We start from the raw sequence: 23,022 nt of genomic DNA on the forward strand, positions 1-23,022 counted from the left end.
GGTGTTTACAGGAAAACCCCCACACACAGACCAATACCTACTTTTGGATTCTCTCCACCCACTAGAGCTAAAGTTAGGGGTCATCAGGCCCCGGCACCACGGAGCTGAGAACATACCAAGAAGTGCTCAAGCCAGAGAGAAGGAACAGAACCACCTGAAGGGGGCACTTACAGCCTGTGGATACCCCAAATGGACCTTTGGGAAAACAGTCACAAGATCCAGGAAGAACACCAATACTACAGGGTAGGGCTTTCCAGCGCAGCCTTTAGTTGGTTTAGGTCATAGAAGAGATGAATTACTTTGTTTACATTGGCAAATATGTATCTGAGCTAATTAACATGACGTGTGGAGTCCCACAAGGTTCAATCCTAGGGCCACCTCTATTTAACTTCACAACAAAAAAATGTTCATCCCTTAAGTACTAGTAGGTTAGACTTGTAATGGTCTCTTTTCAGGTCTCTCTAAAAAGGTCTTAGGCAGCCACAGCATGTTCTGAATGCTGCTGCTAGAGTTCTAATAAAGGCCTGAACATTTTAACACATTGCACCAATTCTCATATCCCTGGACTTGCTCCCAGTAGGTCAGAGAATTAATATCTAAATACTGCTGCTCACCTATAAATGACTAAAAGCTTTAGGGTCAAAATACATCACTGAAATGTTTATAGAATATGAATCCTCTAGTCCCCTCAGGTCATCAGGGACCGGTCTGTTGACTGTCTTCAGAGTCAAAACAAAACATGGTGAAGCAGTTTTTAGCTACTATGCACCAAATAGCTAGAATAAACATCCAGAAGTTTTGTGACTTGCTCCAAATCTGACTACTTTTAAATCCAGACCAAGAACATTTATGTTCCCCATTGCCTTCTTCTAGACTAAAAAACCTTGCGTAAACCGAACCTGTTCTCACTCCCAAGTCGTCACATATGGACGCATGGTCAAGAGCCATAGTCGTTAGTTTGTGACGCACTGGGAATCCCTTTTCTGTCATAGTGCGACGTATTGGGGGAAGCCCTGCAGCGTCAGTTTTTAACGGTAAAGGCAGGTACTGTATATGATATTTAACAGAAAAGACAAAGTAAGGTTGGATTTTCATTTAGCTGACGGTTTCATCCAAAGCACATTACAATTGCTATATATGTCAGAGGTCGCAAGCCTCTGGAGCAACTAGGGGTTAAGTGTCTTGCTCAGGGACACAATGGTGGATGGGTCACAGTGGGGGATTGAATGCGAGTCTCTCACACCAAAGGCATAATCTTATCCATTGCGCTATTGCCACCCCCGGTTGGATGGAGAGTCAGAACCACAACTTTGAGCCAGGAGACTGGGGTTTGTGTCTCATGTGAAACAAAAAGTCAACATTAAATATTTTATTTTGGCAGGTTACGACGCAAGTGACGTTAGTTAACTTACATGTTAACTGACATACAAAGTTATTTAAACCCAAACCATGTGTTGTGGTGGCAGCCCGGCTGACAATGAGTGTCCTGTTTATTTTTCCTTTTTTCTTGTGATTCTGTTTCCCCTCGTGTTTTGGCCTGTCTGTGTCTCCTCTGCTCCCCTTGCTTGTGTTCTCCCTCTCTCTCTCTGCTCCTGAGCCCAGCTGACAATCAACACCTGCACCTCGTCAGCCACCTCCTCTGCCTGCCATCCCTGCCAGTATTTCAAAATTGAGCTTATCCAGTATATTCAGTACCACAAAGGTGGTTCACTTCTTACCGGGATAGATCTCCATGGTAACTTATGCTGAACGGTTAACCTGCTCCGGAGCAGGTTATGTTCCAGATAAGAGATCAACTCTGTGAAAAGGCCGCCTACTGACCAATCAGCTCTCTTGGAAAATGACAACACCATCTGTAGGAGACCCCACAGACTGTTTTAGCCAATAAGCTGCTTTATGTTTGCAGCGGTGATGTGGAGAAACTCTTGACTATAACGATATAATCATACAGAGACTGATTAAAAGCCTCAGGCTATTGTTGCCTACAGGTTTTTACAGTACAGCAGGATCAGCATACTTACTGCTTTGAAATGTGTTTAATATTTTGCATTTGCTCCCAGTTCGTTTCACGCACCCTGACGCAGCCGTTTAAATAAATAGGTTTTATTTTTCTTACGTGAGGCTGAATATTATGAGCAGTTTGGTAGGGATATTGAAATACTAAATGTTATATTGTATGAACGTGTGCTATCTATTCAGGTTAGTGTAGCTTTCTTAGGCCTATATACAGAGACTGTAGTCCTGTTCCACCCCACCTTGTGGGCGCAAAAGGTGGGACGGTGACTTTTCAGTAGCCTAAATGTTGAGATTCAGTCTTTCAGCCACTCTTTGAGAACATTTTATGGCATCAATGGATTTTTCATTTCATTGCTTTATGAAGTTAATTTAGAACAATGTTTGGAACACTTTGAGTATGTTAAACAAATTAATCAAAATTTTTGAAGTGACGACAAGTTTTTTAAAGTGAGAGGGAACGGCCCGAGTCTTTTATGAAATGTATGAATTGTGCTAAATAAATTTGCTTTGCCTTCATCTGTATTACATTTTGATTTACTTTGTACTTTTTAATGTTTTCTCTTTATCTTGTTTGCTCATTGTGCTTCTGTGCTGCTAGTTTGTCCTCACTGTGTGGAACAACAAGAAACCTGCTGGAATATCTGATCAAATAGAAATCAATAGAATGTTTGGTAGGATGTCTAATATCCTTGTCTATATTTGGAAAACAGACTGTAGCCATGTAATGAACATGACTTACTGCTGAGTTATATATAAAATAAAGACATGATCTCTTTTGCAATTATCCTTATGACTCTACATTATTTAACTTGCTGTCCACCAACCAATCCAGTCTATTTTACCTGTTAAAATACATGTAAATGGTCAATACAACCCATAACATGCAGTATTTCACTTGGCAGAAAGTGATTGCAGCCTCTACTTATTGACTGAAAGCTAGTTTCTGCCCTGAAGAGTGTTGATTTCATTAATGAGCGACTGGTTTGAGGGTCAGCGCGTTGTTGACTGACAGTAGTTAATCAGCTGTCATTAATTGCATTGTATATTACATGGTTGTGCTCTGTAAGTGAGAAACAGGTTACAGTTACAGAATATCTTATAGCTATGCAGTTTTATAAGCTGCCTGAATTGAACTCAGCAGGTGATAGAACATTCATTATAACGATGAGTGACTTGAGACTTGATTTGGACTCTAACTCAAACACTTGTGAGCTTTTCTGCTTCACAACTCAGGAATTGGAACTATCCAAGGAGCACATGAATGCATCATGAGCCGCTAGTTGCAATCCTCACTACTAGATGCCACTAAAACGTACAAACTGAACCTTTAGGAAACGTTAACATACATAACTTACCTAAAACAATGAATGTTGACTTTTTGTTTCATAGGTCTCCTGGGTGAAAGTCCGGTTTCTGGCCCACCTGTCCAACCAAACCACCTCCTTACTTGGATGTTTCTGTTCATAGCTTACACTTGCTTTCAGTGCCTTAAAAACTGACACCCAGGGGTCTTGATCAAGCATCCATGTGTGACGACTTTGGTGTGACAATGGGTCGGGATTTGTCCAAAATCACTTACTCCACATTTAAATGTTACAAAGTGTTAAATTCTCTGAGGAGCGTTAAAGCTTCAGTATGTTTATCGAAAACCAAGATGCTTAGGTGCTGGTCTAGAACTGGGGTTTTCAAAGTGTGAGGCGGGCCTCCATAAGGGGGCTCCTAACAGAGAGTCTCAGTGAATGGGAGTGAAACAATTACATTACTTACTGCATTAGTTATAAAAAGGAGATCACATAGAATAGTCTACATGTGTGAGAGTTCAGACAAACAGCTGTTTTCCCCCCATCTGAGTCAGAAACTAATAAATACCTGAGGACAAAGCTTTGTCTGAGGGGATGCTGTTACGCCCCAGCCTTTGGTGGCTACATGATGGGCGAACAACACTCCAACACTGACCCAAACTTGACACATATAAACACCTTTAAAACAACCAAATCAATGGAATTTATTAACATAACTAGACGATAAATTAAGAACACTAAAAACACAAGAACATAACACAAAATGCCAAGAGGCAACAAGACCAGCAGATCAAAAGGCCTCTTTCCTGACACATGCACAAGAGCCAAGATTTAGCTTTTAAAATGTAATAAATGATCTGCTGAAATCTACTGAAAGCTGTTTCCTCTTTATCTTGTTTGCTCATTGTGCTTCTGTGCTGCTAGTTTGTCCTCACTGTGGAGATCAACCTTCACACAGGAGCAGTAGTAGGTGGCTGAATGAGAGGGTTTAACGTTCTTGAGCTGCAACTCACAGCCGTTCTGTTTTCTCACAGCAGAGAAATCATTTTTCTGAGGATGATCGTAACCTGAATCTATGCTACCAGTATTTCTGTTTATATCTAGAATCACTCTGAATGTTTCTGTGTCTTTCTTCTGGTACCAGAATACATAATCATAGCCACACTGGTCAGTTCCTCGACAGCTGAAGGAAACAGTTTGACCAGCTTCCCTGGTCAATGTTAAATCCTCCTGAATCAGGTCTGCTGCCATGGCAACCAGCGCTGTAGAGACACAGACAGATAGATGAAGGTCAGTGTGACAGTGTTTGTTCCAGGTGGAGTTTGCTGGCTCCTGATTGGCTGGAAACACTCACCTGAACACAGACAGCACAGAGCAGCAGCTGGGAGGAAAAGCATTGTGTGCAGTGGTGTTTCCTCTGGTGAACCTGGGGAGAAGTGGCGCTCTGATGCAGCTGAGGCCAAACAAGGACGAGCTGTGAGATCAGACGAGGGCCGCGTGGTTTCTAACGGGTCCTCAGTCCTCCCATCAGCCCCTGCGGCGGACAGATAAGGCTGCTGCTGCTGCTGATTGACAGCTCAGCTGAAGCTGCTGTGTGGGTTTCTGCTGAGTCAGAGGTTTTAAAGTGGAGGTGGAGACCAGGAGCAACAGGCAGCACATAGTTACCATAGAGATGCACATCTGTGACACATCACTGTTTGTACACAGGTGTTAATGTGAAAACAAAGATCATTCTGCTTTCATTATAGTTCATCTCCTCTTTTGAACTATTTCTTGTTTCCCAGACTTCTCTGTTTCTCTGAACTGATTCACTGAGAAGTTTCTTCGTCTTGATTTGAATCTGACAGCAGATAAAAAATCTGGCTCACGATGATGCAGAAATACAAACAAACATTCCTGTTACCACAAACACATTCAGGTTGGTGCTGAATTTAGTAACACAGACTGTTATCTGTTGTTTAACAGCTGGGATGAAAATACAAAACTACTGTGACTTTAACCCTTAAATGTCCTGTCACATTTCGGTCATTACATTTCTTCATTTCATAACACATGAAACCTCTTCCAAAGACATATTTAACCCAGAACAGAACCCGTTTTGTGTTCTGTTGTTCAGTCTCTTCATTAAAGCTACATGATGTTTCATTGAGTGAAATATTCAAACCCAAAACTCCATCAGATGGAACATTTCTACATGTCTTCTGCATCATTTTAGACACATTTACCCAAAAGCCTGAAAGATCTGGTAGTTTTGTAAACTTTGGGATCTCCACTACATAGTCTCATATCTGAAGCAGTGGTTATGTGTTGTTCTCTGGACGAGCTCTGCTCTCTACTTCATCCATGTAGAGCTAAGCGACAATGGGAGAGACTTGTAAAGCCCCACAACTGTGCTTCTGCCTGTAAAAACCCTCTTTGTATTTGGGGAGTAGAAAGGTTTATAGTTGATAAAAAATATTTGCCTTAGAGTTCTGTGTCATGATCTACTCTACAAATCTGGAAGGCTGCCAGTTGCAGCAAAACGTCCAGTATCAATCTGCACGGCTACGTTTCTGTGAAGCACAAAATGGAAGATGAAGAAGTGTTAATTTCTCCCACCAGAGGGCTCAGGATTCTATCAGAGCTAGAGGAAGTAGTGGCAGGCCTAATCTGCTGTAGTTGTATTGTATTAGCTACAGTAGAAATAGTACATGTGAGATAAGATAAGATGAGATATAACTTTATTAATTCCCCACAGGGGAAATTTCAGTCGACATAGCAGCACAAAGGAATATAAAAGAACAGATGCAGTTTATTTTTTTATAGAAGCATTAACACACTATTTACTCCATACTACTAGTACAATACAAATAGTACCAATAATGCCAGTAATACTGTTACTGTTGTGTTTTTATACATAGATCTCACTGTATTTTTTTGCCAGTAAAATAAGAGGTGAGAGCGTCATCATCATGATTTGTAATGAAATATCTACATACAGAGGCCCATTATCAGCAACCATCAGACCTGTGCTCCAATGGCACGTTGCGTTTGCTAATCCAAGTGTATAATTTTTAAAGGCTAATTGATGATTAGAAAACCCTTTTACAATCATGGTAAAGCAGGTGAAAACTGTTGTGATGATTAAAGAAGCAATAAAACTGGCTTTCTTTATTCTAGTTGAGTATGTGGAGCATCAGAAGTTGTGGGTTCCATTACAGCAAGAAACAAAGAACTTCAAACAAAGAAAAATCATTAGTCAGTCTTGTTCTGACAAATGACTCGATTCCTTCTGAGAAAGATCTCATACAATGCTGTGTACTATTGGGATCTCTGACATGTATAGCAATTGTAGGTCGCTTTAGATAAAAGCGTCAGCTAAATGAATAAATGTAATGTAATGTAAACTGTGAAGCTCTGGTGAACTCTATGCCCATGAGGGTAAAGGCAGTGCTGGAAAACAATGGTGGCCACACAAAACATGGATTCTTTGGGGCCCAGTTTGGACATTTTCACTCAGGGGTGTAATTGTTTCCAGCGGTTTAGACTTTAATGGCTGTGTGATGTGTTATTTTGAGGGGACAGCAAATTTACACTGTTATACAAGCTGTACACTCACTACTTTACATTGGAGCAAAGTGTCATTTCTTCAGTGTTGTCACATGAAAAGATATAATCAAATATTTACAAAAATGTGAGGGGTGTATTCATATATGTCAGTTATAATTGACCTGCAATTAATTTCCATTTATCTATTTCCAGTATAATTATATTAATTATAACACAACAGAAATCATGTCACAATCCTGTCCAGAGGTTTTCTGTGTTCTGTATCTTGATTCTTGTTTCTCTGTTTCTGGGTTTTGGTTCTTGATTCTAAGGTTGATTTTGTGTCGGCATTTTAGTCCTGTCATCTGTTCTGTTGAGTTTAGTTCTCTGTGAGTTTACTTATTGATCAGTTCGTTATCTGTTATTTATTCTGGGTTATTATTTATCTGGTTATTATCTGTCAGTTAGTGATTAGTGGTGTTTTGGTATTTTCCTCATTTCTGTTCTGTTCCATGTTTAGTGTTGTCCAGTTTCCTGGTTGGTCCTGTCTCTGTTCCCTACCCCGTTCTGTGTTACAGTTGGTTTGGGCTTTTCTTCCTTGTCCTGTGTTCTCTGTTTAGCCTTCTTTATTTCATTGTTCACTTGCAGGTTCTGTTTAGCTCACTTTGTACTTTGTCTGTCTTGTATCTTAAATTTAGCCCTGCATTTTAGTTCTGTGTCTTAGTTCCTAGTTCTGTGTTTTCTTGTTTCAGTCTGTTTTCCCTGTTATGTTGCAGTCCATCTGTATTAGTTTGTGGTCTACGCTGTGCCTTTAGAGCTGTTTGGTCTGTTTCCTGTCTAGTTTGGTTTTGATCTATGCCTGCCTTAGTTCCTGTCTTAATCTGTTATTATCCAGTGTTTGTTTCATGCTTGGTTTCTTTCTGCCAAGTGTTTTATTGTGATATCTGCCTGATTAGTCGTAAATTTGTTTATGATTATTCTGTCTTATATTGTTCTGTTCTGTTCAGTTATCTTAGTCTGTTCTGTCTTGTGGAGTTGCCTGTGTTTCTCAATTACTTGGTCTGTCTTCTCTGTTCTGTGTTTTGTGCTGCAGTTAGATTCTTGCCTAGTGTTTTGCAACCTGTTAGCGTCTGTCTGTTTTCCCCTGCTGTCTCTCTGCCTGCCTGTGTCAGTCTGCTACTATTATTATTTGTGCTCCCGCCCTCCTCGTTAGCCAGTGTTTAAATGTGTGTATTCTTGCCGTGTGTCTGCCTGTTAACTGTCTGTTCCTGATCCCTGTTGCTTGTTGGAGTATTACCTGCTGGATTGTTTTGGACTTTGCTTTCTGTTCCATGGACTTAGTATTTTTCTTGCTCGTTTTGTATTACTCTTGTTTGCGGACTACCTTTGTTGAATTTTGGACGCTGCCATAAGTTTTGTTGCCTTTAATAAGTACTCAGAAACTGTACCTGTTCTGCCTCTGTGTCCTGCGTTTGGGTCCAAAAACCTGTTCCTGCCTGAAGACACAGCAAAGCGTGACAAATCATGATAATACAATACACTTATTTTTTCGATTTAATTGCATTACATTACATTACATTAACTCATTTGGCAGACGCTTTTATCCAAAGCGACTTACATGTCAGAGGTGGATGTGATATACAGGTACACATACATACATACCTGTACACATGTACACAGTGTGATGCAGCATAGTGCAAAGGATGCTGGAATGAATGAGTATTATGTGCAGGTGTTATGTACTTGAGGTAGGTGGGTTTGGTAAACAGTATATACAATATGACAATATAACAGTTTGATCAGTGTGCAATAGAGAATGATGAATAAATAATCCAGTAACCAGTATACAGGTGGCTTAGAGACAGAGTTACTGGGTTATTGCACAGGAATTGTTCCTGACACTGTGAGTCAGAAATCAGCTGTTCATCAGAGAGATGGCTTGTGGGAAGAAACTGCTTCTGTGTCTGTTGGTTTTGGTGTACAGTGCTCTGTAGCGCCTACCAGAGGGGAGAAGCTGGAACAGGTTGTGAGGGGGTGAGATGGATCTGCAGTGATGTTTCCTGCCTGTTTCCTGACTCTGGAAATGTATAACTCCTGAATGGAAGGCAGGTTGGCAGTGATGATCTTTTCTGCAGTCCTGACTGTCCGTTGAAGGATGATGTGATCATCCTTTACTGTTTTAGTTCCTTATTTAATGAAATGTATGAAATTAATTGTCCTTATCTAATTTATATATAGCTTTGGCAATACTGTTGATACATTCATGCCCATAAAGCTGATTTGAATCATCTCTATAATATCTTTAAATAGTGTAGACTGCATGTGAACATTAAAGAAACACATCATCGAGCTTCCTGGTTCATAATTTGGTCTCAACTGACTCATTCAGCAGCAGACAGGTTTTTCTCCGTGTGTTTCTTTGTGGTAGGATCCAACAGACACCTCATCTTTGGCTCTGGAACTGAACTCTATGTAAGATTAAACATAAATTTTCCTTCTATTGTTTTATTGTAGAGGTCATTAAGTTTTGTTGTCGATCATTTTCTTGGTCATCCTAAAACCTTAAAGTAATGAGAGAAACTCAGGGTCGATGTTGTAACTCTGCCCTGTGTTCTCATCAGCTGCTGTTTAATCAAACTTTACATTGAGGAAATTCTGGATGAATGATTGTAGAGGATTTTTCTGTTAATCAGTTGACTTTTTAAATCTCCAGTAAATCAAAGTGAATTTAAGAGATGAGCGCGATTCTCCAGAGATGATCTAAATTTTCAAATTCAAACGCAGAATTAATGTTACAAATTTCAAGTATTTCGTAATATCAGTGAATCTGTGTTATTTGTTTCTTACTGGTTGTTTATTTGTGTGGTATATGATTTTAACATGTTTGATTTATAGTAAATATATTGTAAATATTATATGGTGATAAATAGATAATATTGTTGTGTTGATAAATATTGTTAGTTTGTATGATTCAAACTGTATTTAGTGTTCTAAATATATTTTATATTGTGAAAAACATTGTATTCTAAGAGATATAATTTACATGAGGGTTACATCAGGGTTTCTACTTATTTCATTATATTACAAAATATTTTTACAATCATGGAATCATATACAAATCATTTTTACCACTAATTATGATATATCAGATATATATATCAGGAAACATTACATAACTTTTTTAAATTTCCAGATATACATTTTAGATTATCTGTATATGATATATGGTGGAAAATATAAAGGCAACAGGAAAATATTTCAATTACAAAGTGAATTGTTTGTGATCAAAAACATGGGAAAGTCATATATATATATTCTGTTTTATTAATATTGTATCTACATTTATTGAAATACATGGGGTAGACAAAATAGTAGAAACATTCTGTATATTTAATGTCTATATTAAAATATATTCTGGTAAACATACTGTTATTTTACAAGACTAATGTTTTTAGTGTTTCTGCTGATGACTGTGTGAATGTGTGTCTGTGCTGCTTGTTGCTGTTGTCAACCTTTAGATGGGCAGGTAGTGAAGCCCGTGGCGAGCGTGTACCCAGCAGCATCCAGGGACCACCTGGAGGGGAAGAGCTCCCCGCTGTGTGTGGTCTCACCTCCACCAGCTGCACCCGTCCAGTCCTGGCACAGAGAGTGGCTGCTCTGTCTGCTGTAGTGCTGATAGTGAAGAGTCTGGTGCACTGCTGTGAACTCTCTCTCAGATCCTCAGAAACGGGGCAGTCCACCGTCATCACACAAAAGACTGACTGACTATATCCCAACAGATTTAACTTCTCATGGCTGCTAAAGCCTGAAGATAAAGTCCAGAGCCGGTCTCTGAAGTAAAGAATCTTATCTACCTCTTCAAAAACAAACAATGAATCAATCTGACTAACAAGTCCTGTCTGCATGGCCAAAGCCTGAACTTCACATAATGTCTATTGTTGACCAATAACATTTAAAAAAGATGTTTTGCATTTAGGTGACACGTTCCTTCGTTATGAAGAACCTGGTTCAGTGTAGTTTTGTTTTGACTGGTGTAAACAATACTTGTTACACACACTGGACTTGTTAGCGGAAACAATCAGTCATTTTGTTGAAACAAAATCAAAAAAAAACCATAACGCTAACATCATCATCATCCTTCAATCTTCAATCCTTTCAATCCATTTCTTGTTGATAACATCTCCCATAACAACGTTCAGTTGTTTTCTAATGTAATGCTTATTTTGTACATGATACTAAAAATTTTACTCTAATATTTTGCTGAATATTTGATTTTCTTCATGTCTTCAGCTTAAGTTACAGATTTTTTTATCCAAATGTTGCAGTTTGGTTTTTGCTCTTATTTTATTGACAGTTTTTTGCTCATTTTTTATACATAAAGTTCAGTTTTTTTAAATAACAACAGGTCTTTTATTTTTTACAGTCGTTTTTATTTTTTACAGTCATTTATTTTTTGACTCTGTTAATCTTTGAACTAATGCCCAGTTTTAATAAACTAAAATATTTAACTTTAACTTTAACTTTTCTTTTCAAAGACAAACTTTATATCACTTGATTAAAAATGACTCACATTTTTATTTTTATTAAATATATTTTTTATTAATTATATTGTTGTTTTCTTAAGACATTTTAAAATGTCATTAACATCACAAAATATTTAAGGACCTGTCATTTCTAAAATTGCATTCTTCTTCATTTATACTGAACATTTTCTGCAAAATGTCAGTTTGTTCCTTTAAATATAAAAACATATAAACTACAGGTAAAAATCAGTTAATAAAAACAGTCAATACAAGTTTAACATCAGAGTATATTTTAGTCTTTAGTCGCATTTCTTTTAGTTTACCGTCTGTGCTTGTTTTGCAATAATATATTGTGCAATGTAACAAACAGGAATTCTGAATCTGTATTGAGTATGGTCGTCATTGTTGGTCTGTGGGCTCAGTTCAACTCTGTGTGGGTGGAGGGCTCAGTTTAAAAAAGACTTCCAGACAACAAGAGAAAAAACAACCAGCTACAGAGAGGGTGAGGAGTTGATGAGTGTGTACAGCCGCAGATATGAACCTGTTCTCAGTGGTTATTAGGACTCATAAAAAAACTGTTGACAGCCAATCAACACTTCCTTTCCTGCAGCAGACGGGCTGTGTGGTTTTCTGCTCTGCAGCCTCCTCACCGCTAGCTGCACTTTTTCACATCAGTAACACAATGACAGTTACAACGGTCGACTTTGGTTAAAGAATCATTGCAGGAAGTTCAGTTTGATCTGTGTTATTAATCTGTGAGAAAAATTACTTGAAATCCTGAACTCAGAAGCTGAAATAGAAGGAGATATGTTGAACCTGCTGCAGTCTTCTCTGATCCTACTTTATTACCCCGCACAGATTGTAACAGTCAGTCAGTCAGCAGAGTGTTCAAATTGGAATAATAACCAAACAACGCTTCAACACAACAGCAGGCTAAATAAAAAGTTAAGCTGCGTTATATTGGTTTGAAAGAAATAAACACACAGCCATCGTGTTGCCTACATTCAGACTTAAACCCGACTGATTGTTCATGTGTGTAAATCAGTGTCATCAGCGTAGAGTTTTATATCCACACTGACACAATTATAAAAGGGGGACAGCAGTGAACCTGATGGCACACCTGCTGACTTTAATATAACAGTTATTTGTTTACTCATCTTTGTTTAGCTTTGTTATCCTTGTTCTAATTATTTGCTGTGAAGCCAAACTGAAATCCATAAAAAATAAGAATGTTTAAAAAACACAGACGCTGTGATTTTTCAGTTTATTGAGAAAGTTAGACTGACACACTCTGCAAAATGTATTAAAAAGAGACAGAAAAATATCGTATACAATAGCATATTTAGCAGACGGCTAATGATTCAGCTTCATTTTGTAGCATTATAAAAGTCACGATTAAATAATGGAAATAAGAGCATCAAAATAACTGTATACTACAAAAATAACAGTCAGTAATTGCATATATATATATATGACGTTTATAGTTAATAAATTATTAAAATATAACTTAAAGCTATTCTCCTTGGGGCACCACTCCTAAACAAGAGATACATACAATTACTTATTTCAGTCTCATGAAATACACTAACCATTAATAGATAGTGGGTTGAAGGATCTGGATTCCTATGTGGAGGAGGTTGGCAATATATTCACTCTATATTAAAAGAAACTGCTATATATATATACCCAAGCATTTATTTAACAAGATAAACAAATCAAAACACTCAAGACCAAAATAAACTAATTGTTCAGTTTCAATCTTTTGTTGTGCCATAACACAGGTGAGGGGGTCTGGACGGTGACACTTCTCAGAGTTGGCCGATAGCTAATTGAGTTCAATGGCTCACATGATAATGGTTCACTTATTATCACCAATTAACAAACTTATCTGTGAGGTCCCTGTGATCCCAACAATGTATATGTGTTTATATTTTTAGGATGACTGTTTCTAACCTGTGCATAAAAGATATCTTTTACAACTAACCACAATATGTCTGAACCTTTCTGACTGCAAATCAAAGAGATATATTAGATGAATTGATGAGATTTGATGGTAGCAAAAACCAACAGAAAACGTCAGTCAGCATGTGTGCAGCAGGTAGACGGCCCCTTATTTCTGCGGATCCTCAGCAGAGAGAGTCCACAGCAGTACACCAGACTCTTCACTATCAGCACTGTGTACATCAAAGAGAGCAGCTTCACCCTGCACTGAGACTGGAAGGACACTGATGGTGGAAGTGATGGTTGAATTGATGGTGGAAGTGACGGTGTAGTTGATGGTGGAAGTGATGGCGGAGGTGATGTTTTTGCTGGAACCTCTGAAACAGAAAAGGAGTCAGAAAGAAATGTCAGTCCTCTGAAGCTAAATCTCTGCTGAACACAGTCACCAAGCCTTCATTACCTTGTTGTAGTTGGGCCTCTTCTCTGCCCGTCTCATGCTGGACGTAACAGACGTGTTCATACGTGTAGAGAGCGTTCTGATCGGTCACTCTAATGGCGGCAATGCATTCCGACTCTTTGAGCTCCTGCTGCTCCTCCTTAGCAGGGGGTAGCTCCTCCAGAGGACCATTCTCCTTTCGTCTTTTCCAGGAAAATTGAACCTGAGGAGGAAACATGTCCGCAGCCACACACAGCAGGAATCTCTTCTCCTCCTGTCCTTTTCTGGATGCTGCTGGGTAAACACTCACCACGGGCTTCACTACCGGGTCATCTGAAGTTTGACAGCAGCAACAAGCAGCACAGACACACATTCACACAGTCAACAGCAGCTTCCAGCACTGCATTCACTCTGATCCTGGAAACTACATGGACTCTGATCACTGAGCTCCTCATCAATACAGCACACGTCATGTATATTAATATTATGTTATATTGGGAAAAAATACAAAGTTACTTACTTAGCAATTCTTTTTTAGAACTTAAAAGTTACATCAATTATCTGATCATTTTAAAACCCAATTAACATGTAATGTTCAGATATGAGAAATGAAAGGAAAGCCTGGTCTCATCCCAGGGTGTCAAATACTGATGCTTTGAGAAAGAATGAAAAGGCATCGGCGTTTGACACACAACATACACTTCGGCGTCCGCATGATAAGCCCTGGACTTTCTTGTAACTCACCCATCTGCCTTCACATTATTACACAAACCATGATTTTTTCCTTGACCTAACCTTAAACATGATCTTTTACTAAACCTAACCAAACCGTGATCTTTTGGTTTTTATGATGGCAGCTAACCAAATTACATCTATACCACACATTAAAAAGCGTCTCCTGTGGATGCTGAAGGTAGCTTGTCTGTCAAGTACCAATTTGATGAGAACGTGTTGGAAATGATGACTATATATATATATATATATATATATATATATATATATATATATATATATAAATAATGTACCATGATATAAAATACAAATATCATGCAGTACATTTTAAAATTATATGCTATATAATACATTAATAAAAATACATTTGCTGACATATTTAATTATGTTTCATATCACAGTTTAAAAAAACAAGGGACAGAGCTGAATCACTGAGAGGACTAAATATATTTCTAATTTTGCCAATACCTTTTTCTATCTGAATCAGTCTTATCTGGTGCAGAAATAAAGAATAACTTAATTTGTGCAGTGAGATTTAAACATCTTTTCAGGAATTATAATTTTTTATTAACTAACATGTGGAGCCTGAAGCAGCAGAAATTAAAAACCCATTTTTGACTTATTCAATAAAACAACAGAAGGAACATTAATGATTATTCTTACCTGTTACATACAGTTTAATTCCAGAGCCAAAGATCAAGTAGGAGTATGTGTATCCTCCCACAGTGAAACAGAGTAATACAAAAACCTGTTTGCTGCTGAATGTGTCAGCTGAGGTGAAAGAGTCTAAATGATGAACCAGCATCATAATCCAGCTGCACGATGTGTTTCTTTAATGATCATATCAACATGAGTGTTTTTTTATTTTCAAGCATTGTTGCTCTGTGGATTATGCTGTCTGCTGGTCCACTAATTTAGTCAAGATGGATTGGACCTGAAATTCTTGGTCCCCAGAGGATTCACTTCATTAATTCACTTTGTTGATTCTGACTCTAGAACCAAAAGCAGGTCTTATATGGATTACCATTAAATGCAGTTCAGACGTTCATGTTCCCCTCAGGATGAATGGTAATAACTTTGGTGATCCTCTGACTTTTCATCAGCGCCATCAGGTCAAACTTATAATTTGTTCAGTACTTTGGTTTATGACCAAATACCTGCAGAAATAATGACATTGTGACTGTGTATTTGGTAGCACCTGAATTTTGTCGATGTCCTCCCTGATATTCTTTATACAGTGATGTGAAAAAGTGTTTGCCCACTTTCTGATTTCTTACTTTTTTGCATGTTTTTCACTCTGAAGTGTTTCAGATTATCAAACAAATTGAAATATCAGACAAAGATAACAAAAGTAAACACAAAATGCAGTTTTAAAAACAAACGTTTTTATTATTACGGGGAAAAATCCATACCTACATGGCTATGTTAAAACATAAATCAACTGTGGTTTATCACATCTTTGGAAAGCTGAGATCAATTTCCTTAGCTGCACCCAAGCCTGATTACTGCCACACCTGTTCTCAATCAAGAAATCACTTAAAGACGGCCTGCCTGACAAAGTGAAGTAGACCAAAAGATCCTCAAAAGCTAGACTTCATGCTGCAATCTAAAGAAATTCAGGAACAAATGAGAAACAGAGCAACTGAGATTTATCAGTCTGGAAAAGGTTATAAAGCCATTTCTAAAGTTTTGGGACTCCAGCGAACCACAGTGAGAGCCATTATCCACAAATGGTGAAAACATGGAACAGTGGTGAACCTTACAAGGAGTGACCGGCCTACCAAAATTGCCCCAGGAGCACAGCAACCACTCATCCAATGTCAGAAAAAACACACAACAACATCCAAAGAACTGTTTCACTTGCCTCAGTTAAGGTCAGTGTTCATGATATAAAAAATGGAGTTCCAAGACAAAAACCACTGCTGAGCAAAAACGTACTTGGGTTCTGCAGCAGGAAAATGAGCCAAAACATACCAGCAAGTCCACCTCTGAATGGCTTGAGAAAAACAAAATGAAGACTTTGGAGTGGCCTAGTCAAAGTCCTGACATGAATCTAATCGAGATGTTGTGGCATGACCTTAAAAAAGCAGTTAAGGCTAAAACTCTCCAATGTGGCTGAACTACAACAATTCTGCAAAGATGAGTGGGCCAAAATTCCTCCACAGTGACGTAAAAGCCAGTTATCATAAAAACTTGATTGCAGTTGTTGCTGCTAAGGGTAGCCCAACCAGTTATTACGTTTAGGGGGCTCTCACTTTTCCCCCCACTTTTAATTGTGACACCACAGCATATGTTTAGAGTCTATCTGTATAGTCATCCTTATTTTACATGTTGTTTTGCTATTTTGGCCGATACCGTACAAGACATTTATTGCATGTTCTGGAAGAGAGATCCTACTCTTTTCTTGAGGTTAATTACTGCAGTACCACTTATCATGCTGTCCTTTCATCACTTCCCAGGAAATTTAACAAACGATCACTTGGAGTCTCAGTTGACAACGCCAACGATGGTTGTTCAAACTTTGGCTTTGACAACCATAATGAGCTATGAGCACTAATGAACCATCGGTATCGATCATCTATGTTTCACTACTGATGTTCTAATGATGATGATGATGTTGATGATGATGTTCTGTTCTAAAGAGAAAAGACTTCAAAACTCTTCAGGAAATGGTGAGACAACTTAAGCCATCTACCTGCTGCCTCGATAGACATACTGCAAATAGTAAACTGTTCTCTCTAAATTATATTTGTCTTAGTCACTGACTCATGCAAATTTTCAGTTTGGTGTTATTCAATCTTAGTGCAGCATTTAACATTGTTGACCACTCAATACGTCTATGTATCTGAACTAACTAACATGACATGTGGAGTCCCACAAGGTTCATTTCTAGGGCTGCCTCTGTTTAACCTCTTCATGCTCCCGCTAGGCCAAACCATGCAAAATAACAATTCTACCTACCATAGTCATGCAGGCAACACTCACATCCATTTAGCTCTATCATCAAATGACTATCAACTTAACTGAGATAATTGTCTTTGGTGCCAAAGAAGGAAGGGTGAAATTTATCTCACATCTGGACTCCTTGTCTTTGAAACCCAAGCTAGAAATCTTGGTGTTATTATGGACTCTTATGGACCTAAATTTCAACACCCACATTAAGTCAGTAATAAAGCCAGCCTACTATCACCTTATGAACATAACGAGACTTAAAGGGACTCATGTCCAAAAAACACCACAAAAAATTGTTCATCCCTTTAGTACTAGGAGGTCAGACTTGTAATGGCTTGTACTGAATGCTGCTGCTAGAGTTCTAACAAAGAAATGAAAATTTGACCACACCTATAAATCACTAAATGGTTTAGGACCAAAATACATCAATATCAATATAAATTTTATTTATATAGCACACTTAAAACAACCAAGCTTGACTTGCTTCACAAGTTAAAATACTACAAGACACTACTTACACAGTAAAAATACAGCAATAAAACATTATAATATACAGTATACGATATACAACATCACTGAAATGTTTTTAGAATATGAACGTTCTAGTCCTCTCAGGTCATCAGGGACCAATCTGTTAACTGTCCCCATAGTCAAAATAAAAAACATGGAGAAGCAGCATTTAGCTACTATGCATTAAATAGCTAGAATAAACTTCCAGAAGATTAGAGACTTTCTATGAAGGTCATCTCTATAATGACTTATGCATGTTTACAACATGATATAATGCTTCTGTAAGACATTATAACAATTGTTATAATCACTTACAAACATGCATTAGGCGTTATAAAAAAGTTCATAAGTCAATATGACCTTTTGGTTTAATGTATAACTAATAGTAATACCACGTTATAGCACTGTGCGCCAAGAATCTCCGACCATGTTCCACACTATAATCATCCACTCTGCCTCGTTATAGTCACAATTCAGAAATAATGATATAAAATGGAATAATAGCTTATAGTAATGTTTAATGTTATATTGTCTGTCTTTGTTTTAAGTAAACTAGTAGTAGTATACATCCCTGTATAATATATTATAGGTGGACATAATACCACATGAACAAATTATAAGAACTTATAACACGTATTTGTTTGCTTTAAGTAAAGTGACAGATTTTGCGCAGGAAAAAAACTTACTTCACTTTATGAACAATCTGTATGAATTTTGAACACAGCTAGGCTAAATCAAAGAGTCTCATTCTCAGCGTGGTGAGAGATGGCTCAAGACCTGTTGCTGACCATTATAACATCATGTAAGAAGAGGCCCAGATGTTGTCACAGATGAATGGCGAGCCTATGGACAGGCCCTAACAGATGCAGTGGACAACTGGAGACAGTGTAGCGACCGCTCCACAAAACATTTTAAATAAAATTTTAAAGTAATTGAATGAGAATACTGGTTAGGCAATAGGGATCAGAATCTTTTGGCACCTCACGATTCGATTACACTGAGATCTACTATTTTTATTCAGCTGCTATCAATTTATTCATTTTTTATTTTTCTGCTATCAAAGCCGACCACTGATGTACAGTATGTGTACAGGACAGATGTTCAGATGAGACCAGACTTTCCTTTCATATCAAGTTCATATTGAACCAGACGTTGTCATTCCTCGACATGCCACTAATTAATATTACTCAGTACATTACATTTATTCATTTAGCTGACACTTTTATCCAAAGCGATGACAGATATCCAACAAAGGCTAAAGTCAAGTGAAACTGGACTTGGTTGAAGATACTGGAAGACATTTCGTCCCTCATCCAAAGGACTTCTTCAGTTCTGAGTGACTGGCAGGGAAACTCAGCTATTTAACCTCAGTGGGGTCGTTATCCCGGGTCATCGATACCGCTGGTTCGTTAGTGTTCCTTGGTGTTGTGACGACAGTCGTTACAGTCGTTGAGACTACCTGTGGCCAAGACTGAACGACCATCGTTGGTATCTTCACCTGAGGCCAATAGGTTACGTTTGTTGAGTTTCCTGGGAAGAGATGAAAGGACTGCATTGTAAGTGGGGGATAAGTGGTGGCGTAGACCCCCTCCTCTGTTCAATGACGGCTTCTCGACCCTGGTGTAGATGCTTCCTTGACACCTCTTTCAAACCATCCATCTTCTCTGTCTAAAATGTGCACCTGGTGGTCCTCAAACGAGTGTCCTCTGTCCTTCAGATGTAAGTAGACTGCAGAGTCTTGACCTGAGGAGTTGGCCCTTCTGTGTTGAGCCATGCATTTGTGTAGTGGTTGTTTAGTCTCCCCAATATACAGGTCTGTGCATTCCTCACTGCATTGGACCGCATACACTAGATTGCTTTTCTTGTGTTTGGGTGGGCGGTCTGTGTTTTTTAAACCCAAGAACACACTAAGAAAGATGCTGGTACACCCCAAAGACCACACTGGGATTGGCGTATAGATAAGATGCTTGCCTTTGGTGTTGAGACATCCACCATTGTGTCCCCTGAGCAAGGCACTTCACCCCTAGTTGCTCCAGAGGCGTGCGACCTTTGACATGTATGGCAATTGTTAGTCGATTTGGATAAAAGTAAATGTAAATTATATTGTGTTATAAGCATCATAATAAGCGTCATAATGACCTTCATAGAAAGTGTTCTCGAGATTTGCTCCGAATCAGACAACTTATAAGTCCACACCAAGAATGTTTATGTTCCCCATTGCTTTCTTCTAGACTACAAACCTTGCATATACTCTACAAGAGAGACAGGTCAAATTGTAGTGGCACGATGACTGACCAGAGGGGTCAGAAAATGTGAGTGTAACTTTTGTTAGATGTAAACCTTACACTGATTTGATTGGATTCTTTTATTGTTTAATGTAAATATAATTTGATGCATTATTTTATATTTTATTTATTTTGTAAAATTATATTATGTGAAACGCACAGAGTCTGCGTCATGTATGAATAATAAATAAAGGTGCCTTGCTTTCATCTTTAGTTTGTACTTTTATTGTTTTCTCTTTATCTTGTTTGCTCATTGTGCTTCTGTGCTGCTAGTTTGTCCTCACTGTGTGGAACAACAAGAAACCTGCTGGAATATCTGATCAAATAGAAATCAATAGAATATTAAAGAAATCCCTCAGCTCAGTATGTTTGTGACTCTGGCTGAGATGGAGGTGAAATATGTGAACCTGGGCTGTGGTTTACTGCTCTCTTCCTGTCACAAACACTGTTTGACATCTGCTGGTTTTTGTTCAGGCTGCAGGGATCATTTCTCACTGTGGGCAACACTCTTCCAACAGGCGCAGTAGTAGGTGGCTGAATGAGAGGGTTTAACGTTCTTGAGCTGCAACTCACAGCCGTTCTGTTTTCTCACAGCTGAGAAATCATCTTTCTGAGGATGATTGAAACCTGAGTATACATAACCATCACTCCTCTGAATATAAAGAATCCTTGTGAATGTGTCTGTGTCTTTCTTCTGGTACCAGTATACATAATCAGTGTCACACTGGTCAGTTCCTCGACAGCTGAAGGAGACAGTTTGACCAGCTTCCCTGGTCAATGTTAAATCCTCCTGAATCAGCTCTGCTGCCATGGCAACCAGCGCTGTAGAGACACAGACAGATAGATGAAGGTCAGTGTGACAGTGTTTGTTCCAGGTGGAGTTTGCTGGCTCCTGATTGGCTGGAAACACTCACCTGAACACAGACAGCACAGAGCAGCAGCTGGGAGGAAAAGCATTGTGTGCAGTGGTGTTTCCTCTGGTGAACCTGGGGAGAAGTGGCGCTCTGATGCAGCTGAGGCCAAACAAGGACGAGCTGTGAGATCAGACGAGGGCCGCGTGGTTTCTAACGGGTCCTCAGACCTCCCATCAGCCCCTGCGGCGGACAGATAAGGCTGCTGCTGCTGATTGACAGCTCAGCTGAAGCTGCTGTGTGGGTTTCTGCTGAGTCGGAGCTCATTCTGCTTTATTACAGTTCATCTCCTCTATTGAACTATTTCAAATCACTACAGCTACATTAGAAAGAAGGAAAACTACAAACTCGGCTGATTCTAACAGTGAAAATCATCAGTTCAAGGCAGGAACATGTAGTTGTGTCTCTCTAGTATAAAAAGTTAACCAGCTTCTTGTTTTCATTGTGTGGTTCGTCACACTGAGACCTTCATTCTCCAAAATCCTGTTTGTGTTCAATCTTCAAATGTCTGTTGTTGAAAAAGAAGATGAAGGTTACTGTCAGCCAGCAGATTCATTTCTTACTGGCACTATTTATCTTTCTGCATCACATCTTTATTTTGTGTTCTGTTGTTCAGTCTCTTCATTAAAGCTACATGATGTTTCACTGAGTGAAATATTCAAAGCCAAGCCTCGGCTCTCTACTTCCTCCATGTAGAGCTCAGCCACAACAGGAGACACTGGTGAAGCCAGTACTGCTTCTGCCTGTAAAAACCCTCCTTGTATCTGAAATAGGTATTCAGGCAGAAACTGGGGCCAAAAAGTCCTTTAGATTAAATGAGAAAACATGTTGTTTGTAACGGACCTTTAAAGCTGAACTTGTTGGTAATACATTTGTATTGTGCGTTTATTTTTTCTCTTCTTATCACTTTTTATTTGTTTCTCATGCCCACCGTAGTGGAGTGTAGTGGTGTTTTAGTGCAGTACTTGCATTACATAATGTTATGGTTACTTTCCACCACTCTCTGTATGTGTGCAATTTCAAATGTCATTAGATCACCAAACGTCTACATAAAAAATGAAGTAGAATGCAGCTGTTTGGATATTTTTGATCATTATTATTATTACGTCTTCACATCCATGTTGCTCTCAATCGTGGGTAATCTTTCTTCTTTTATAGACTTGATAGATTTTGGATTTTTACAGTTTACGCCTCTCGTCTCATTGACGTCTGGAAGTTTAGACGTTTTTTTGACACTTATGATAGTGAGCAGATTGACAATATGTCATGTGACGTCTGTCAAATATATTTTTTCCACTCTAAACTGAAACTACTAATAAATACTAATAATCCCACTTCTGCTTCCAGTGAGTTTTAAACCATAACTTATAAAAGTACATTAAAAATCAACAAGACCAAAACCCTAAATGTTCTTTTAACACTTATTTGTCATATTGATTTTATTTTGACACTGTATTTAAAATTTAAAACATAAAAATCCAATATGTTTTTACATTTTACATATTTTGTGCTACAAAAACAATTTTAAACCAATCTACATATTTTGTCACAGTTACAAGATTTTAGGTATCAAAATATATTAAGATTTTTTTTTTTGCAGTTTGAATATTTCTGTATTTTAAATATTTTCAAAAACATTAAAACATTTTACTGCTGGACCTCTGGAAATAATTTAAAGTTCAGCTCCACATGCATTGATAGAAAGAGGAAAATAATAAAGTTTTTCTTTTTTTAATGTGTTTTCATCTTGTTCAGTTTCATCTTTACTGGTTGTTGTTGTCTTTCGTCAGGAGTTGCTTTAAATTCAAATATTAAAAATTTTGTATAGATTCATCAATTGTAATAAAAAGAAATTATAAAAACAATACTGCAGCTCATTTGGAAAAT

The 23,022-nt window shown here is 38.2% G+C and overlaps 1 protein-coding gene and 1 gene segment (V, D, J or C); both read right to left on the reverse strand.

Annotated features, from left to right (window-relative positions):
• Positions 1-4,180: 4,180 nt before the first annotated feature.
• On the reverse strand, positions 4,181-4,830 carry LOC119892963. The segment is given in 2 exon segments: positions 4,181-4,579; positions 4,672-4,830. Coding segments are annotated over 2 exon segments (417 nt in total).
• Positions 4,831-12,590: 7,760 nt separating this feature from the next.
• Positions 12,591-21,717, reverse strand: LOC119892964. The gene is made up of 5 exons (XM_038704895.1): positions 21,139-21,717; positions 20,729-21,046; positions 15,141-15,182; positions 13,770-14,078; positions 12,591-13,686 (listed from the first exon to the last, which is right to left on the reverse strand). The coding sequence occupies exons 1-5, from the start codon at positions 21,179-21,181 to the stop codon at positions 13,445-13,447; spliced, it is 954 nt and encodes a 317-aa protein (XP_038560823.1). The 5' UTR covers positions 21,182-21,717; the 3' UTR covers positions 12,591-13,444.
• Positions 21,718-23,022: the final 1,305 nt, after the last annotated feature.

Source organism: Micropterus salmoides, unplaced genomic scaffold (assembly GCF_014851395.1).
Source record: "Micropterus salmoides isolate LMB-PRFRI ecotype aquatic unplaced genomic scaffold, ASM1485139v1 Ms_hic_scaffold_753, whole genome shotgun sequence".
NCBI classification, from domain to species: Eukaryota; Metazoa; Chordata; class Actinopteri; order Centrarchiformes; family Centrarchidae; genus Micropterus; species Micropterus salmoides.

Coding starts and splice junctions, on each gene's coding strand:
- LOC119892964 (XM_038704895.1), bottom strand. CDS start 21,181: ATGCTTTTCCTCCCAGCTGCTGCTCTGTGCTGTCTGTGTTCAG. Junction 15,183..20,728: donor CTGCGCCTGTTGGAAGAGTG/TTGCCCACAGTG, acceptor GATACACATACT/CCTACTTGATCTTTGGCTCT. Junction 13,687..13,769: donor AGAGGCCCAACTACAACAAG/GTAATGAAGGCT, acceptor TTTCTGTTTCAG/AGGTTCCAGCAAAAACATCA.